This window comes from Indicator indicator, chromosome 1 (genome assembly GCF_027791375.1).
Source record: "Indicator indicator isolate 239-I01 chromosome 1, UM_Iind_1.1, whole genome shotgun sequence".
In the NCBI taxonomy this organism is placed as follows: Eukaryota; Metazoa; Chordata; class Aves; order Piciformes; family Indicatoridae; genus Indicator; species Indicator indicator.
The window spans coordinates 94,050,515-94,071,071 of NC_072010.1; the positions used below are offsets into that span (position 1 = coordinate 94,050,515).

At 41.9% G+C, this 20,557-nt stretch overlaps 1 protein-coding gene across 1 annotated transcript; it reads left to right on the forward strand.

Moving 5' to 3' along the window:
• Window positions 1-1,205: 1,205 nt before the first annotated feature.
• On the forward strand, window positions 1,206-18,725 carry CD86 (CD86 molecule). The gene is made up of 10 exons (XM_054389049.1): window positions 1,206-1,220; window positions 4,017-4,127; window positions 6,613-6,712; window positions 7,062-7,172; window positions 7,785-7,843; window positions 7,968-8,019; window positions 9,997-10,338; window positions 15,481-15,792; window positions 17,785-17,916; window positions 18,706-18,725. The coding sequence occupies exons 1-10, from the start codon at window positions 1,206-1,208 to the stop codon at window positions 18,723-18,725; spliced, it is 1,254 nt and encodes a 417-aa protein (XP_054245024.1).
• The last annotated feature ends 1,832 nt before the right edge of the window (window positions 18,726-20,557 follow it).

Sequence of the window (20,557 nt, forward strand, 5' to 3'; positions counted from 1 at the left end):
GTAGACAGGAGAAAGGTTCTTTTTTCCCAGCTACTTTGATTCTGGTGGTTGAAGGGAGGGACCCAAAACCAAAAGGCAAAGACTCTTCCTTCCAGCATTCTAAATCAGTTGAAGTGCCATGTGAAGCAACTGTGAGAAAATCACTATGTGTCCCTGGAGTGATTTCTGCACTAGAACAGAGAGCAGGAGGGCTTGGATCATTTAATTGTACTTCTGAATACCACATTGTTGTTTAATAATTGAGATTAATTGGTTGCAAGAAAAAGTAGCTCCTGATCAGTGATCCTCCTGTCTGAGAAGCAATGTGAGGTTTCTCTCATATGCCCATCTGGTTTTGAAAGACACTTACTGAAAACACAGAACATAATGCCTGAGGACTAAACATATCTCTCTGCAACTCCCTGAAAGGAGGTTGGAGCAAGGTGGGTGTCAGTCTCTTCTCTCTAGTAACAAGTGATAGGTTGAGAGGAAATAGCCTCATGTTGCACCGTGGGAGGTTAGATTGAATATTAGAAGACGCTTTTGACTGAAAGGGTTCTCAAACGCTCCAATAGGCTCTCCAGGGAGGTGGCTGAATCTCCATCCCTTGAAGTGTTCAGAAGACACAGAGATGTGGTGCTGAGGGACATGGTTTAGCACCAGCCTTTGTAGAGTTAGGTAGTGGTTGGACTGCATGATCTTAAAGGTCTTTTCTAACCAAAACTCTGGGTGATTTATTCTACGTGATCCTGATCTAGAAATGGGATTGGAGTAGATGATCTTCAGAAGTTGCTTCTGTTTTGTGATTTGGTGTGTTTCTGTGAAACGAATTCTATATAACATATTTTGTGGCTGCTAATTCTTGTTAGGTGTGTTTGGGCATAGGTTAGGAACAACTACAGATTCACCTTTTTGTGTACAGTACATTGTCTTGCCATCAGAGGTGCCTGGCAAACTGCTCCTTGAGGTTCTGCTTGTACTGCACTGTGCAGCCATGTTGCCAGTTCCAGGCAAAGAGTCCTGTGCAGAAGAGGCTCAGAAAATGGACAGCCTGGGAGTGGTCATTTGAATTTGTTCTTCTCGACAATGAGCCTTAAGGAAACTCCAGCAACTCACTGGTCCACTGATCAGCTGGCATCTTTAAATTGTCACCTCTGTGGGAACAGGGATATGTGCTTTCTCAGTTTCATTGCAGAGTCAGAAAGCTCAGTGTGATCTGGTGAGTAATGAGTCCAGCAATTGCTACTTCCCAGCTGATGAGTTTCATAGAATCATTTTGGTTGGAAAAGACCTTTAACATTAAATCCAACCATTAAGAGTTTGTTTGATTAACCCTGAAGCAAGCATGAGAGCTGAAAGAGGAGGAGAGACATCACCTGATGAGGTAACTGTGATGCAGAAGTGGTTCAACCAACTTGCCAATTCTGTGCTTGGTTGTAGCTTAGAATTTGGAAAAATATGTCAACCTGACCTGTCCTTTAGGTGGAACTATGAATAAACACCACTGTTAATCTCAAAGAAAATCTCATTCTGGTTGATGATGTTTTTCCCCTCCAAATTTCCCCTGCGGTTTCACTTACATGGAGTATATGTTCATGCCGTGTGATGTGTGCTGTGGGACTGTGTGTGGTTAGGCAGTTGCTCTTGCTCTCTTTCAGAGATACATGCCCTTTAATCATGGATAAATAATTCTGCTTGCAGAGGCAGTGGAATGCTCCATGATCTTTGTACCAAAGGTATTATTTAAATAATTGATGTGGTTTAATTGTTAATAAAAAAGCAGTTTCTGGGTGTTGGAGCAATGTGATCCCAGAATCACAGAGAAAGTTGTAGTTCTCTCGCATTTATTAGATAAAAGTATGTTACTGTAAGAAGGGATAATGGGAAGAAATGCAAAATGCATTCAGAAATAAAAAATTGGGGAGACAGAGTGTTTTTTGTTGGTTTTTTTTTTAACATAATAACAATTAAACAAGCCCAGCATTTGTACATGTAACTTGGAGTAAAAGACTGCTCTTAAGCAATAAAAAAACGTTGATCAATTGGTTAAACCAGTGCCACTTTCTAACTGGAAAAGCACAGAGGAAACACAGGTCACTTGGGGAACTGTATCTTTTTAAAATGCATCCCTTTATGGATATTTATGTGGTTGTATGATGCAGTATTTGGGTGGAGTGCATTCTAGAAATCTCTGATCTTGGCATGTTAAGCAAATTTTCCTAAGCTGTTACTTCCTTCGATAACACCTGTTCAAATCAACCTGTGTTTATCTCATGAGAGAAGGCAGGTAAATGCAGAATTTCATAGCAGAATTGCATTTAGAAGTCTCCAGGATAGAGGCTTTGGGGTCAGTAGTGGAAAGTCACAAATGACCTGTCTTCAGGAGGCTCACAACACTGCTCAGGGAGATACTCATTGGTGCACAAGGTGGAAAGTTTAGAAAAATTTCCAACATGAGAAGGGTCTAAGGAGTAGTTTATTGGTTCTGTGGCCAGTTTTGGTTTGAGTTCACTGTGTACTGAGAGGGGAGGAAAGTCTTCCCACAGAAGATATGTACCTGGCATAAGAAAATAGACTGACTACATGCAAGAAGATGTAAGAAAGGAACATTTGGCAAAGAACTGAAGGGCAGTGAAAGAATGTAGGAGTCAGAGAGCACTGATTTGAGAGTTTCTTTCAACAGATAATGACCACATCCAAAAGTGAAAACAGAAAAAGGGAAGAAATGAAAACACAAGCAAGAATGCCAAATACAAAACTGGTTTTTACTCAAAGACCTTCGTGCTTCACTGTACATATTGGGTTTTCACATGCTGGTTTGGGAGGAACAAGAGACAAAAAGCACAGGTCCGTCTCAAAAGAACTTGCACAGGGTTTCTGGCAATTGCTCTCAAAAGTAAAGTGAGTGAATCTGCCTCTTTTTCCCAAATATCAGTCTTAGGAGTTCTTCAGAGAAAGAATCTTTCTGTAGTCAGCCAAGTGGGAGCTGCCTCGTGACTTTTCTCAGAGTGGTTTGAGTCAAACCAAAGCAGTCATGAATAAGGCCAGTGAAATGCATGTACCCATATGGTTTCTTCTCCTTTCAGTGACTGGACTGCAGAGATAGTAGATAAGGGGTTGAGTGTGACTACTTATTGCATACCCACATAATTTCCATTAATAAACTTCTCCATTTTTTGTCTCTGACATCCACGGTATTCATAATTGTGAGTCATGGGAACATCTCTAGAAACGGCTGGCAAGATCTCAAAAGGCAGGAAATACACCCCACACCATGCTAGCCTTTTTTAGGAAGGGAAAATGGTTACCTCCCTGTGGGCTGACCTCACAGACTTCTGGGTGTAAGGGATAAGCCCTAGGTCTTCAAACCACACCCATCTCATGCATTATCTCTGGCATCATGAAAACGTGTCACTTCCAAAGCTGGATGCAGCCAGCACGCGAACAGAAAAACTGCACATCCGTACCTACAATTGTCTGAATTGCAGCATAGTGTTCATGCACTGCTCATGGCCCTGAAGAGGGCAGTTTGGTTTGCACCATTTGCCAGCAGCAAGCCACACACTGAAGCAAAGTCTAACTTTCCTTTCTAACCATGTCCCTTTGGCTGCTAAACAGTTGTGGGACATAACCAGAATTTCAATGGCCTGCAGACAGAAATGAGAATAGAGCACAGAAAGCAGTGGTGTAAGTAGCCAGCATAGAAACTATGTAATTCTCTTCAGTCTTTTGGACTGTGGCTCCAAAGATTTTCATTTGCTAGTTAAAGTCATCTTGAAAATAAGTGGAATAGAAGCTGCTTGCAAGCACTGAAGTTTTAGTAGCCTGGTTCATTTTAGCACCAGAGTTGGTAGAGTTAGAAATGGTTGGACTTGATAATTCCAAAGGTCTTTTCCAATCAAAATGATTCTATGATTCAGCAACTCTCTATAAAGCAGCTGGCATAACACAAGCAGCTTGTCACACTTAGTGGACAATGGAATGGAATGTGGGTGTACACCCCTCTCATGGGATGATTCTCATGCAGCCATCCCCAGCAGCCACCTTCTCCTGGAAGACAACAGCCAGGAAATCATGTACGACCTTTGAGACTTCTGTCCTCAGAGCTCCCAGTCCAACCCATAAAGAACGGCAATCAGCATTACCTGGTATTTTTGCCTGGGTTTATTTCTCTCACTCTTATTTTGAGTTCTGGTTTTGGTCTTTGCTGCTGTGAGACAGTCATTGCTAAACATGGAGTACACACTCTCCCCTTAGGTTTCCAGTTGCTAAATCGCTTTAATTTATCCTTTTAAACATCTGCACTGAATCAGAAAATAGGGTGATTCTTTTTTTTTCTTCCCTTTTTTTTTTTTTTTTTACATGACTGGAAGCAAAAATTCTTATCCACAGGAGGGAAGCACAACTGTGGAGAAGGAGTTTCTGTAGTTTATAGTGTCTTGGCACACTCAATTTTACTTGACAGCCAGTGGTGTCTGGTTTAATAACAGTTGGGCCTAGCCAAGGAGGAAAAGCCCTTGATAAAAGTTCACAATGTAGTAAGGCTGTGCCCAGAGAGTGGTGGTGAATGGTGCCACATGCAGTTGGTTGTTGATGATCTGGATGAGAGGATTGAGTCCATCATCAGTAAGTTTGCAGATGACACCAAGTTAGGAGCAGGTGTTGATCTGTTGGAGGGTAGGAGGGCCCTGCAGAGGGACCTTGACAGGCTGGATGGGTGGGCAGAGGCCAATGGGATGAGATTTACCAAGGCTAAGTGCAGGGTTCTACTCTTTGGCCACAACAACCCCAAGCAGCGCTACAGGCTGGGGACAGGGTGGCTGGAGAGCAGCCAGAGAGAGGTTGGGGTGCTGGTTGATAGCAGGCTGAACATGAGCCAGCAGTGTGCCCAGGTGGCCAGGAGAGCCAATGACATCCTGGCCTGTATCAGGAATAGTGTAGCCAGCAGGACTGGGGAGGTTATTCTTCCCCTGTACTCAGCACTGGTCAGGCCACACCTTGATTACTGTGTCCAGTTCTGGGCTCCTCAATTCAAGAGAGATGTTGAGGTACTGGAACGTGTCCAGAGAAGGGCAACAAAGCTGGTGAGGGGCTTAGAACACAAACCCTATGAGGAGAGGCTGAGGGAGCTGGGGTTGTTTAGTCTGGAGAAGAGGAGGCTCAGGGGTGACCTCATTGCTGTCTACAACTACCTGAGGGGATGCTGTAGCCAGGTGGGGGTTGGTCTCTTCTCCCAGGCAACCAGCAGCAGAACAAGGGGACACAGTCTCAAGTTGTGCCAGGGGAGGTATAGACTGGAGGTGAGGAGAAAGTTCTTCACAGAGAGAGTGATGAGGCTTCTCTTCACAGAGAAGACTGGATGAGGTACTTAGTGCCATGATGTGATGGTTTTAAAACTGTCTTTTTTTGATTTTTCTTTACAAAGTTCAAGCAGAGAAGGTGAAGGAATGTAAATAAATCACTATTGGGTGTAGCAAAATAATGATTATTCTAAACACTTCCATTGGAGAGAGAGAAATGTTTAAGAATCCCTATTCGAAACAAGGTTGTTGAGTTTGGGCAGTCAAGGACTCGGCTTGCTCACTCGGTTTTTCTGTCTGGCTGCTGCTTCTTTTCTGGCTGAAGATAAGATACTGACCTTGACAAGCTAAGTCTAACAGCCTCTCTGCTTCTTGGCTCTCTGCCTTCTGCCAGGGGAGTCTGGGGGGATTCCTTCTGGTTCGGGGGGAGGCCCCTTGGGAAAGGGCCATTCGGGGAAGCAAAGGGGGCTTGGTTGTGCTTTTCTGTTGATTGTATATATTTGTAAATGTTGTGAATAGTGTATATTTGTACATATTCATTGCATTTCATCCTAGATTATAGTTTTGCTTGTAAATACAGTTTTCATTTGCTTACAGACTGAGCTAGCCTGGTTATTGTCGGTGTGGGCTGGGGATTTCAGCTCTCACACTATTACACATGGTTTAGTTGATTGGATAGGGCTGGGTGATAGGTTGGACTGGATGATCTTGGAGGTTGGTTGATTCTATGATTGAATGATTCTTTGATTAAGGTACGTAGAGCAGAAAGACTCAGAATCATCTCAGGTGGAAAAGACCTTTAAATTCATCGAATCCAAACATTATCTAACTCTACCAAGTCTGGTGCTAAACCATGTTCCTCAGCATCACATCTCTATGTCTTTGAAACACCTCCAGGGATTGGATTCAACCATTTCCCTGGGAAGCCTATTCCAGCCTTTGAGAACCCTTTCAGTGAAGAAGTTTCTTTTAACAGCCAAGCTAAACATACCCTGGTGCAACTTGAGGCTATTTCCTCCCATCCTGTCACTTGTTACTAGGGAGAAGAGACCAACACCCACCTCATTCCAACCTCCTTTCAGGAGGTTGTAGAGAGCAAGAAGGTCTCCTTTTCTCCAGACTAAACAACTCCAGTTCCCTCAACCACTCCTCACATGACCTATTCTCCAGACCTTTCACCAACTTCAATGCCATTCTCTGCTCCCACTCACTGTCTTGCTTGCAGTGAGGGTCCCCAAACTGAGTCAAGTACTCAAGGGGTGGCTTCACGAGTGCTGAGTCCAGCAGGACAGTCCCTTCCCTGGTGCTGGTGGTCACATTCTTCCTGATACAGGTCCGGATGTTGTTGGCCATCTTGGCCATCTGGGCACATGCTGCCTTTGTCTACAACAATGGATTCTACACAAACTCTCCCTTCTATACTGCTACAACAGGTGGATCACAAAGGAAATTATCTACATACTCTGAGGCATCTGGCCTTCTTTCTCTCCTTTTCTAAGAAAAGGCAGGAGGCATTTAGTCTGGTAAAATGTCATTTGTTGTTCTGTAGATCAGAGCACATACACATAAAACACGGCAGCAGACTGAGGGGAATTCTGTACTAAACAGAAGAAGAGAGACTCTTGCTCCCAGAGACCCAAGTATGGTATACTTGCCTAAAATAAAATAGGACCCAAAAAATGGGAAGCCATCAAGAAGCTGCACTATCAGTCAGGACAGTGGACAGCAATTCCACTGTTTTAAAGCAGTCAGAGAGCTTAAGTGTTTTTGCATCTGTTCCAGCAAAAGGATTCTTTGGAGCTGTTTCACAGCAGAGAGTGAAGAACCTTGGCAGAACTAGCGTGGAGGCTTCTCCCACATATGTGGAAAAGGCACAGGAAAAATTGCTAAAATGTAAGCCAATAACTACAGGCCAGTGAGATGCAAGTGCCATTCTCTTACTGGTGCATGGGAATGACATTTGGCTGCTCACCAGGATTTTAGACCCTTACACCAAATGAACTCAAGCAGCCATAGGAGTGTTTTGCTTAGAATCGCAGAATCATAGAACTGTTTAGGTTGGAACAGACCTTTTGAGATCATCAAGTCCAACCTTATGAGGTCACAGCCTTTTATGTTTAAACTGATACCAGTTTTTCTTGACCACAGATCATGTGCTTTTTAGCCTCCACTGAGCATTTTTCTCAGTTACTTTTTACTGTTGTGAAGATAGGTTCCTGTTACAAAACAGAAGGTCACACACTTCGTTGCTTCTGGTAACTGATGTCATCTCACTGTTTCCCCCTCCTCCTCCTCTGTGTCACTCTCTCCTCCCCCTCTACTTTCAATTCCTTCATCTTCTTCCCCATGCTGCCAGGCTAAGTATGCTCCTCATTCCTCTTTCCTCCACACCAGGCGTTTTGGGTACTCATCTTGTCCTTTGCACCCCAGGGGCTCTGTATTTCTTCCATGGCATGCCCTGTCTGCAGTAATCTTGCACCATGTTACCTTCTCTCTAAACCACAGCATGCTTCTTGTCAAAGGCTATGAAGCACACAGAAGGCCTTGCACCAGTCCACGGTGAGATTAATTTTCTCAATAACCTCTCTCTCACTAAAACTTCTTGTTTTACCACTTCTTCGGGAGTACTGGAGAAGATACTGGAGCGTTTTAAACCTCTAACATATTTCTTTCATTCTTCCTTCTTGTAGCATCATGAAGGTCTGCATATTCTTCCTTTATGCTATGTTACTTCTCCCAGGTAAAAAACACATTTTTAGTTGTAAAAAATGTTTTGATTATTTGTGTCCTGATGTGATTCGTTCTAATCCACTAAGGAATTACTTGTTTAGTAATTAGTAATTTCTGTTGCACAGTCACGGTAATATAGCCTATGTAATGCATATCTAAATTGTGTGCAGGGACTCTATAAAATGTACAGTAAGGGTTTTCTCTCTTCAGCTTTGTATCTTTACAGTACACTTATTTGATGTTGCTCTTAAATTTTCAGTTTAAATCCATCGTTAAAATGTGTGTATATCACCTCTGTATGTCACAGAGCACAGCAGTAGTAAACTGAAAACTGACAGTTTGATAGAGAACAACAGGAGTTTTAGGCAGCTGTGGAGATCATTTTGCAGCCTAGTGCTCTGGAGGAGCAGTCAAAACTTTGCACCAGGAGAGAGACTATAAATCTGCCCCTCCTTTTGAACACAGCAGAGGAATTTGTATTTTCTGGCACAGAGGAGGACCGCGTTTCTCATTCCAAGAAAAGACTCTCCTCCCAGTCCATTGTCATCTGTAACAATGGCTATATGCAGGAGAAAAATCATCCCGTGTAACGCAGCTCGTGCTTTCTTTGCATGAAGGTATAATTGTGGTTGTTGACTATTTCTGTTAACAAGATCACAGAATCATAGAATGATTTTGATTGGAAAAGACAGGGTGACAATCACTGCCCTGGTACTGTTGGCCACACTATTCCTGATACAGGCCAGGATGCCTTCTTGGCCTCTGGGCACAGACTGTCTCATCTTCAGCTGGCTGTCAATCAACATGCCCAGGTTCTTTTTCTGCTGGGCAGCTTTCCAGCCACTCTGCCCCAAGCCTGGAGCATTCTTGGGATTGTTATGACTATAGTGCAGGACCCAGCACTTGGCCTTGTTGAATCTCACACAATTGGCCTCAGCCCATTGATCCAGCTTGTCCAGGACCCTGTCTAGAACCTTCCTACCCAGCAGATCAACACGCCCACCCAGCTTGGTGTCATCTGCGAACTAACTGAGAGCACACTCAATCAAGATCATTGATAAAGACATTAAAGAGAATTGGCCCTGATACTGACTGGGCCCTGGGCAGCACCATTTGTGACTGGATCAGCAACAGAACAGTTAAGTTTGACATTTACTCTGTCATTAAACTCTAGATTAATTATAGAACAGTGTGCACTTTAATTTTTTTTTCCACTGCAATGCTGTGTTATTTTATTGGGAGAATGAACTCAACATTTAGAACAGAAATCGTGCAGTATCTCCTTTGTGCCAGAACTTCACAACACTCAGGATGCAACATACAAGAATGGTTTGGAACTTTAACCTGTGTGGTGGGACTTCTTTGGAAAAGAAAATAAAGGAAGAAAAATAGGAAACAGTTTTATGACCTGGACTGCATAATAGGAAGTGTCAAGCTGAAGAACTACATGTCCTGTCACACATTGTGGAAGAATTTGTGTCTAAATGCTATAATTTTCATAGCTACTGTTGTTAAGTATTGCTTACCCACAGAACAGTGTGAATCTCTTCTAGGAACACATTCTCCAGGAAGTTTCTTGTTCCATTCTACTTTGCAATGAAGGAATTAGGCTGTAATGGAAAAATCACTGTAGCTTTTGAATACAGATATAAGCAGATAGGATGAGTGGTAATGGCTTCAAACTGGAAGAAGCTTCATTAGGTCAGACATTAGGAGGAAATTCTTCCCCGGAAGGGTGGTGAGGCACTGGAACAGGTTGCCCAGAGAAGTTGTGTGAGTTCCAAGCTGGGAAGTGCTCAAAGTCAGGACGGATGGGGCCTTAAGCAACCTGGTCTATGAGGAGGTGTCTCTGCCCATGGCAAGGGGTTGGGACTAGATGGTCTTCAAGGTCCATTCCAACCCAAGCATTCTATGATTCTTTGTAGCTGATGGAAATCTTAATTTCTTCTCTCTCTTTGTCTAAATTTCTTCTCTCTCTTTGTCTAAGGTATTGCTGCCATCATGCATCATGTGAAGTCATTTCTCAATCACACAGCATTCCTGTCCTGCTCTTTTCCAAACTTTCAGAAAATTGACCTACAGGATTTAAGAGTTTTTTGGCAAAAAGGGTCTGTTGAAGTTGTGCATGAAGTATACTATGGCCATGAAAAGCATGCTAACCTCAGTCCTAAATATATAAATCGCACCAAGATGGATATGGACAAATGGACCTTGCAATTGTTAAATGCAGGAGTTGTGGATGAAGGACAGTACACCTGTATTGTACAGCACAAAGATAAAGGATCACCAAAGGTCATACACACATCTGAGTGCTTACTGCACATCATTGGTAAGAAATCTCTTCTAATAGTTTTCTGGTCTGGGGAATTGATAGAGGGAATTCTGTGCGAATTTCTTCAGCCCAGAAATGCGTGGTACTGTCCCCTGGCCAATGAAGATGCACCTGCACCTTCAGACCTTCTAAAGATGGATAAGAGCATTCCTAACAGAAAGTGTTCAATATATTCATCAACAACCTGGATGAGGGCACTGAGTGCACTGTCAGCAAGTTTGCTATGACTCCAAACTTGGTGGAGTGGCTGACACACCAGAGGGTTGTGCTGCCATTCAGTGAGACTTGGACAGATGGAGAGCTGGGCAGGGAGAAATTGAATGAAGTTCAACAAGGGCAAGGGGAAAAGGCCCTGGGGGTCCTAGTGGATGGAAGGGTGACCCTGAGCCAGCAATGTGCTCTTGTGGCCATGAAAGCCAATGGTATCCCAGGGTGTATTAGAACAAGTGCAGTCAGTCGGTCGAGAGAGGTTCTCCTCCCTCTCTACTCTGCCCTGGTGAAGCCACATCTGGAATATTGTTTCCAGTTCTGGGCCCCTCAGTTCAAGAAGGACAGGGAACTGCTTGAGAGAGTCCAGTGCAGAGTCATGAAAATGATTAAGGGAGTGGAACATCTTCTTATGAGGGGAGACTGAGGGAGCTGGGGCTCTTCAGCTTGGAGAAGAGGAGACTAAGGGGTGACCTCATTCATGTTTATAAATATGTGAAGGGTAAGTGCCAAGAGGATGGAGCCAGGCTTTTCTTGATGATGCCCAATGACAGGACAAAGGCCAGTGGGTGGAAGTTGAGGCATAGGAAGTTCCATGGAAACAGAAGGAAGAATTTTTTCACTGTGAGAGTGACAGAACACTGGAACAGGCTGCCCGGGGGGCGGTGTGGAGTCTTCCTCTCTGGAGATATTCAAGACCTGCCTGGATGAGTTCCTGTGTGAACCTGCTTTGGCAGGGGGGTTGGACTAGATGATCTCTCGAGGTCCCTTCCAGCCCCTAACATTCAGTGATTCTGTGAAAATCCTCTGCCCTGAATAAAAGTACTCAGGTAAAAGTAGAAGTACTCAGTCAGAAGTAGTAGGAAATGAGGCAACAATTTGTCAGTATTTCATCATTCCTGATTCACATCCCATGGTACTTTATAGTGAAAACCATTCTGCCTTCTTCCTCTTGCCTCCTGCAGGTTTTATGGCTTTTAGTACTCTGGGAAATGCACCTCTTCATATGCATCTGATGCACTGCCTCCTATTAAAATCAATAATAGCATCACTGGTGGTAAATTACAATTAGCACATGACATTCCTGCAAACACCCAGTTATTTTATTATGATATAAATTGCAGGGGAAATAAAGAAATGAGCAGCTCTTGTGTGGAGGAGTAGAAATTCATATGCTCAGTTAAAATAAGACTGAAAATATCTCTCAAGAAAAAACACAGGCAATGATGACATCCTGCATGCTATCAGAGGAAAAAGGCAGAAAATCTTTTAACAGGAGAGTGGGATTCAGTGAGGAAGCCATTTTTCCTGATGTTTTCTAATAATTTTAGTAATTCCAAATATATTTTTCTGATGTTTTCCTATTTTAAGCTGTTCTGCTAGTAACTTTTGTCCATCTCTGTGTTCATTTTTCCACCATAATAGTGCTAGTTACTAATGATAACAGCTTCTAGCTTGCACTGGTGTTTTGAGCCTTCAAAACTGTTCAAAAGAGTGTAAACAGTCAAAAATGGAGTAGATACCTGAGCTTATGGTAGAATCATGGAATCATTAAGGTTGCAAAAGACTTCCAAGATCATCAAGTCCAACCATCAACCCAACACCACCATGTCCACTAAACCATATCCCGAAGTGCCATATCTACATGTTTTTCAAACACCTCCAAGAATGGTAACTCCAGCACTTCCATGAGCAGCCTGTTCCAATGCCTGACCACTCGTTCAGTTTTTCCTGATATCCACTGCACCTCCCGTGGTGCAACTTCAGGCTATTTCCTCTTGTCCTATCATTTTTTACTAGGGAGGAGACACCAACACCCACCTCACTACAACCTCCTTTCAGCAAGAATACCTCCCCTCAGCCTCCTCTTCTCCAGACTAAACAATCCCAAATCTTACTTAGCATTGTGCTACCAGCAAGTATTTGCTCATTTCACAGAGGGAAAAGCTAGGCTGTTAATTTTGATTGTCTCAGAATCTACTTGACAAGTATTTTCATCCAAGTTTTAGAACCCAGAAACTCAGAATGTACAATCAATATTGAGGCCTCTAATTTAGGAGATGCTTAGCATCCACTCTTCAGTTAATTCAAGTACTTAAGTCAGTTGTCAGATTAGCCAACAAGTGAGCAACATGTTCTAGAAGTCTCATACTTAGGCACTAAAACTCTCCCAGACCTTTGAAAATTAACTTAGGAAGATTGTTTTAAACTGTTCGTTGTTGTGTTCCTTCCAAATGACTCTGTGTTCAATAACCTCTCAAATGAAGGAACAGTATTAAATCATGTTTTTAAAAATTAGAAGAAAATTACAAATGCTGAAATGTACTTGTACTTACCAAGAGTTTTTTAATTAGAATTTCATATCATACATGGAGGGGTTTTTGTAGTTTGATGTGTCACACTGAAAAAGGAAAAAGGAAGATTAGGTGCTGTATGCTGTACAAGAATAATAGGACAGTCACACAAAGCTATCTAGATCACTTTGTGCATAAGCCCAGTTGGAAATGCTGAAGAACCTTCTAATACAGTTTATGTGTTACTTACATGTATGACATTAAAAAAAAACAGTTGCAAGGTGGTCATAGATGGTGTTGCCCAAGGCTCAATATTGGGGCAGGTTCTCTCTAATGTCTTTATCAGTGATCTGAGCAATGAGATTGAGTGCACTCTCAGTATGTTTGCAGATGACACTAGGCTGGGAGGGAGTGTTGATCCGCTGGAGGGTAGGAAGGCTCTAGACAGGTTCCTGGACAAGCTGGATCAATGGGCTGAGGCCAATTGTGTGAGATTCAACAAGGCCAAGTGCTGGGTGCTGCATTTGGGTCACAACAACCCCATGAATGCTCCAGGCTTGAGTCAGGTGGCAAGCAGCTAAACTGAGAATTGTGCTGCTAGGGCATTGCTCTAGTGTGTTCTTTGGATAGATCGGGAAGGGAAGTAGATAAGTCTGGGGAAGCTATTTCCAAATACACAGTACTCAAAGAGCTGGGAGTAAAACTGATGTTAGGTTAATAGTTTATGTCCTTGGGGATGTTGAAAAACTTAAAAGCATGAAGAAAAGATCTACTAAAGTTTTCTGAAGGCTAGAAAAAATTTGGTCCAACTGGAGACATTAAAAGATTGATCTGATTACCTTATAACACAGAAGACTCAGTCTTGTTTTCAGTGTGAGAATCTGAAACACACATAAAACACTGGGTATTAAAAAATAACTTTAAAAAGGGCTAACAAATTCAGCGAAGATTTGAAAACAGTCAGTGGCTTGACACAAATGAGAAGTAAGGCACACAGTCACCTTGGAAAATTATAGAATTGTTTTGGCTGGAAAAGACCTTTAAGATCGTTGAACAAAACCAGGTAGAGTGATTAGACCACTGAGAAAAATATGAAAGGTTTGCTGTATCTGCTGTCTTTTGATCTATTTAAATCTAAACCCACAGCATTTTTGGAAGACATGCTAGTTTAAAATACAAATAATTCCCTAAAACATGTTTTTCTCTTAACAATCCAAAGCTCACACCTATGTAGCCCACACCATACTTGCAACCAACATCACTGTTCAGTAAATTGAGGTTGGAGAAACCATAAAACCAGGAAATACTGCACTCTTTCCATTTGTTTACTGTCAATAAGATTGAGACTCTTAAATCACTTGTATTATTTGGCAAGTTTCACATCCACAGGTTACATTCCTACCCTCCCTATAAAATGCCATGGAAAGAATAAATATTCCAGATTACAAGCTGGAGGAGCAGTCAGCTAAATAAGTCAGATCTTGAGGAGAAAAAGGAAGCTTGAGGTCTCCTAATTGACAACTCTCTCTATGTGTTGGCATACAGCAAATAAAAGCAACATCATGTCTCTTCATGCCTCTGTATTAAGAATTCACTGGGGCAAGGATTAGAGTTCGGATTCAACACATCGAGTGTGTGCAGAACAGTTCAACCCTCTTAGGTTCATCCCTTCTCCAGTGTTTCACCTGTGGTCTTTACTCCTATTGGTACTAAAACAATGAAGTATTTTCAATGAAACCTTGAGTCTGTTTCTTGGGTTTTGTTATGGTTTGGGGCTTTTTTAACTTGCTGTATGCCAGTGTGCAGTTAGTATTATTTTTACATCTCCTTCTCCTTTTCCACCAGTCTCCTATTTCTATCATGGTCTTTTAGCCAAACAAATCCTGGTTTAGAATATTTGGGAGATTATTCAATAGAGAGTGTGGGTTGAGAGCTTCCATTTATCATTAATATTTCATGTTTAAATAATTATTTACAATCTTGTTTTGCTAATTCTTTCTTGCCTAGAAAACCTGACTTTTTAAAGCAGCAGGTATGTTTTCAATTGACTGAGATGAGTACCCAACAGCACAAAGTAAAATAACTCACACTGTGGTCACTTCCACATAAAACGCTGAGCTGAGGGAGGTCCACTATCCAGTTGAGTGAATTCCTTTATAGGCTACAAAATTATTCCTTAAAATACTGACAGACACCAAGGATATTTCTACGTATGACAGCACTGGACCTGCAGCTTATCCTATCTGAAGTCCCTCAGATGATTTCTTTCTTTACATTTAACAGTTAGATGTTTGTGGCTCCCCCTTTACTGAATCAGGAGGTCAAGCAGGCTGTACTATGTCCCATTTCCATTCTGTGCTTATGCAAACAGGTCTGAGGTGTCAAAGAATCTAAAGAAAGTGAAAAAGACAGAGGCCCATTGTCTGGCTGATCAGACTTACATCCTTGAAACATCCTAAGGACACGGAGCAGCGAGTCTACACATTAAAAACATCACTAACCCTTCTTGGGACTCCCATTGTTTTCCTGGGAAAATTGTTTAGACTGACTTCTGCTTGAAAATCTTAAGTAGCTGGCAGGGACTGTTAGAAGATGTGGTATGTCTGACTCACGATGCTTTCTCTTTGTTCTATTTCAGCCAACTATAGTCAACCTGAGATAGAATGGCTGCATACTGGAGAACTAAAGCCCAACGAGTACTTGAATCTTTCCTGTTCTTCCAGCGGGGGTTATCCTGAGCCCAAGCAGATGTCATGGATAGTTTCATATGAAAACAAAACACAACGTTTTATAGCTCACATGGATGTCTCACAGGATGCTGTAACAAAGCTGTACAAGGTTACTAGCAAGCTGGACGTCTCAGTTCCTACAAACACTCCCACTAATATTAGCTGCCTACTTTACCTTGGAGAGCAGCTGGAGAGCCTTTTCTCAGTGCCATTACACATAGGTGAGTGTCCATTTACCCATTCCAAGCTTTGCATGGGCACATTGCACTAGAGCTGATTACAGATAGCAGCATAGTCAGGGCAGAGAATAAAGCCTAAGTAGCAGTAGGAGTTGATTATGAGGGTTATATGTTCCCCATCCTGTTCACCAATGGCCATGACCACCAAATTCCCTCTCCAGTCTTACTACAGTTAGGAGAGGGCACAGAGAAGGAAGGCTACTGGTACACAATCCAGAGCACAGCCTTGTTCATCCCCTCCCCAAATGCTACTGCAGTAGGAATAAAGCAACCTGGATGCCCAAATTAGGTGGCAACCAGTCTCTTGGGGTCATATTTAGCTGTTAGGTTGTCACTTCACTGAGTCAGAGAACTGTTGAGGCACATGGGGATCATGTAGTCCAATTGGGCCAAGAAGTAGCATAGGGCCATATTCATCTGAATTTTACATATCTCCCAGGACAGAGATTTCCCCAACCTCTTTCAGAAAACGGTTCCAGAGTTTGACTGCCCTGAGAGTAAAAAAGATTATGTACATGTGTGTGTATATATATATATATATATATATATATATATATATATATATTTGAGCTGCTGTTCTTAGTCATTCCCTAGAGAGAGGCAGAAGCCTAAACGGAAGCATCCCATGGACAAGATTTGTCTCACAAACTGCAAAATAGACTGTACTGAATTTAAAGAGTAAAGGCCATGAAACTTTGACTAGTCTTAGAAGCATTCCTGGAGATTTTCATAACATTTGGCAGAAGGAAACGTGCATTCCAAAGTTACTGTTTGGGGATTTTTTTTTTTTTTCTCTAAGATTGTGTCTTTTCTTAGACACCTCTTGCACGAAGAAGCTGGAGATCTAAATTCCAGTAAGACTTTACTGCTGGATTATCTCAGAGCTCCACATGACTGATCCTTTCTTTGAACTAAAGCTGTATTTTATCTTATTTATCTCATAGGACAGGAACACATCCTTTGACCTATTTTTGTTTGTAAGCTATGGCACAAGCACATCAAAATAAAGGCAATTCCCACTTGGCTTGCATGTCTGCTGTAGACAATGTTGAAGATGGAGGACTACGCTTCAAGTGACAGCAACAGGGAATGGTAGCATTTCAGGAGAGCCTACCAGGGCAGTGCAGGCATGCACATTAGTACTGCAGATGTAAAAGAATCTTGCCACTCATTCCAAAAGAAGTTCCACAGTGAAGTTTTCTTCATATAAATTTAGCTAAAGGGTTAAGTCATTAATGCTAGATATGAGAAACTGCCTCTGATGTCCATGCATTCTAGGATTTTTAAATAATATTCAAATGCAAGACAGAAGTCTTTTGAGGTTTGCACAGCTCTACATGTTGCTTGTGAGTGTCAACATGGCTCTATTAGCTGGAGTGCTGTATCCTCCTCTTCCATAGTCAATTCTTATTCTCTCATCCCAGGCTTTATGAAAATAGCCACCTGATAAGCAGTGTTGCTGGGTAAGAAACTACAAACTCCACATAAACAGCCTTGTCTGGCCATAACTGTCAGCTGCTAATCCTAGCAACCAAACCCTCAAAAGCGCAATAACCAGAAACAGAGGGAAACTCCTTTCCATTCCCTGTTACTTTCACATCCCTTATGGCATTTCATTTGGTTTTGACCATCATTTCCAACAGATACCAAGTTGCAACATATCCCAGGTTCTTCAAACTTGTACAGTGGCTCTTTTATTAATTAAGTAGGTTCTCTTTCACATAGTACTCAAATTTCAGAAAGATTATTTTGCCTTGCTGGTGTTGAAGTAGCTTTTAAGACTTGGTTGTTTCTCTTGGTAGTTACTGGAAATAGAAATAAAGCAGTGTGGATAATGATTAACACCACTAAACCACTATAAAAGCAAAGGATGAGGGCCTTTCCCTGATTTTTTAAATCATGTAACTTTGGGAAAGATTAAGTCACCAAATTTAATCTTAGCTGTGTGTACAACTCCTCTGTTTTAATATTCAGAGATACAGAGAGAAGAAATGCAGCAAGTGAAGATAAATTTCTTTGCCCCACTTACGGCTGCGTTTATACTGATCACACTTCTTCTGGGTTTTGTGATACTGAAGAACAGAAATATCTCATCTACCAATCAGAGTAAGTTATTATTTCTCAGCTTCAGCTCTACTGTCCCTCAAGTCACTGACTTTGCTTTGTAATCACCCCTTTACCTACATTCAAGCTGCTGACAGAACGTTAGGTTTCATACTTGACTGAAGCTAAACTTCCTTGGACTTAGTCTAAGAAATTCAGGTCCTACAACAACTTAATAAATCCAGCAGTAAGTCAAAAATATCTTTCTCCTATCTTGTTTGTGCTCTGTGAAACTGCCACAGCGCTGGCTTACCGCTTTTTCCTGCAGTTCATCCTTGTATTCTAGTTTATTGGTAGATTTGTCTCCTAAAACCACTAAACTGTGCAAAACTTTCTTATCCATCCTCACTTATAAGAAAAGTAGAGCTGGAGAAGGGAGGAGATGAGCCTTCCATCAAATGCAAGTATCTCTGTCATCAAAGAGCTGAAGGATCAAAGGCATTGCTCTAGAACAGGCTGCCCAATGCCAGACTGGAAGAATCAACTTTTACTGGGAACAGAATTTGATCCTTGCATTGCATTGCTCTATTTTGTTTCAGTGCTAGGTCTCAGCAGTCCAGGGTTTATTCTGCACTGAAATGATCCTCATGCTGACATCAGGGTCTGTCCTTCTTTGCAGCAAGGGGGAAATGCATTATTCAGAGCCAGACCTGTTCCCTTGCACAGCCAATGTTCCTGAGTCCCACCTCACTCTTTCTCTGAATCCTAGAATAACTGGACATTTTCTATCAACTCATTTTTTTCAGCTCCTATTTCTCACATTTCTGTAACACACATGTTCATCTCTTTTAGGTGTTGGTCTAGCAGTTTAGAAGCTATCCAGCTTGAAATTGAGGCCACCAGCCAAACTGCTGACTGGGAACCATCTCTGTGCATAGCAAGACTAGAAGTCCCATGTTCTTAGATGCTCCTCCAGAACAAGAATCCTTCTCAGATACTCTACAGAACAATATGCAGCATCTGAAATCCAATGTCCAGTGTTCTCTGCTTTGGTTTTTGCTGCAGAATGGTGGTCAATAAGATGTTCTGCCTGTCTGCATGCTATCTTTTCGTTGTACCTTCCAATACACACTGTGACATAGTAAAATCCATAGTCAATGAAGAAAGCAGAGCTGCATGGGTTACAGAAGGGAATGTCTCAGAAATAGAGCTGTGCCACAACCTGTGAATCATAGCCATCACTGGAAGCATGGTCAGATGCAGACTATTAATCCTGAGCCACAAATGCTTTTGGCAGAGCCAGTGTGGCTTTGTACCAGTAACTTCTTGTCAAGCTCCATAGCAGAAAGAGGAAGTTCAGGGCAGTTCTCCACCTTCTGAGAAAAACGATGCAATTCCTATCAGACATTTTAAACTAGAAATCACCTGAAGGAAACACTTGCTTTAAACATAACTTCTGGTTATCTGAGTTTATTTTTCAATATCTTTTTTACTACCATCTGTTATAAATAATCCTCACGCACTTTACAATTTTAAGAATGAGGATACTTTATTTTTGAGTAAAAATAAGTAAAAGCAGTGCTGGGCGTCCGGGGGAGGGAGGGGGGGGTTCTCCTGCCCCTCCTCTGAGACGCACTGACCAGACCCTGGGGCCCCTTTTTATGGAGTGTGAATTTCGCACCATTAGCAGTTTCTTATCAGTTCCTTTTTATTGCTCATTCGGAGGTATCCAATCGGGTCTTTTACAATGAAGGCTGATGGTCTTGCTCAGATGTCCCCCTTCTGATCCTGGTCTTTGCACATGCTCAGTTAATACATCACGTAGTACTATGTTATTCATCCTTGTGCCTGGTACCACTAACGTAGCTTGGCACAAACCGGTCAAGATAAGATATAGGGGTTATGTCATAGGGTCCTGATGCTATACAGAGCAGCAGTACATTGTAACTAAACCTCTACAAAAACAAGCATGCTTTTTACATTTTAAGCTCACCACTATATAATTAGCAAATAACTCTTTTCTTACTTATTACACATCCAAGCTTAATGTGTCCTCCACACTTTGTTCCTCTGTATTCTATAGTAGTTGTGCAAGTGGAGGCAGGGATAGAAAATGGTCGCATGAGGTACCACTTATATGCCATTATCTAAGTAGATAATTAAAAAATATCATATAAGTAGGTCATGTTCCACTTTAGTTGTCTGTGTTCTCCCTTTCTTAATTTTGCTTCAAACCTTGAAGACAGAGCAATCTGTATTGCTGATATACTCAGCAATAGGAAGTAGTTTAATCCCTCGGTAAAAATGCTCTGTTTCATTCCACATGTGCCAGTTCTCCAGTCCTAAAAAATCTCTGCACTCTATTCTTCAACAGCATTGTTATCTTTCAGCAGGAAGAATACAGCAGAATAAAACAAACTTCTTCAGAGATCTTGACTGTGTATGTAGGTCTCACATTTTTGTCAAGAGTAGGGACATGAGTATCACATTCTCAAGACAAATCTCAGCTTGGAGCAGTAGTCTGGGGGCATAAATTCTCTGCAGTCTCTGCTGGGTGCAAGTATTCTTTTCTGTTAAATGATGTTGTGAGTTGTTAGATACCACCTCAAAATCTTACTCCATTTTTAAGTGTGTGAGAGAACGCTCATGTAGTTTTGAGTTAGCCAAATCATTGGGGAGTCAGCTTATAAAGCCATCACACTAA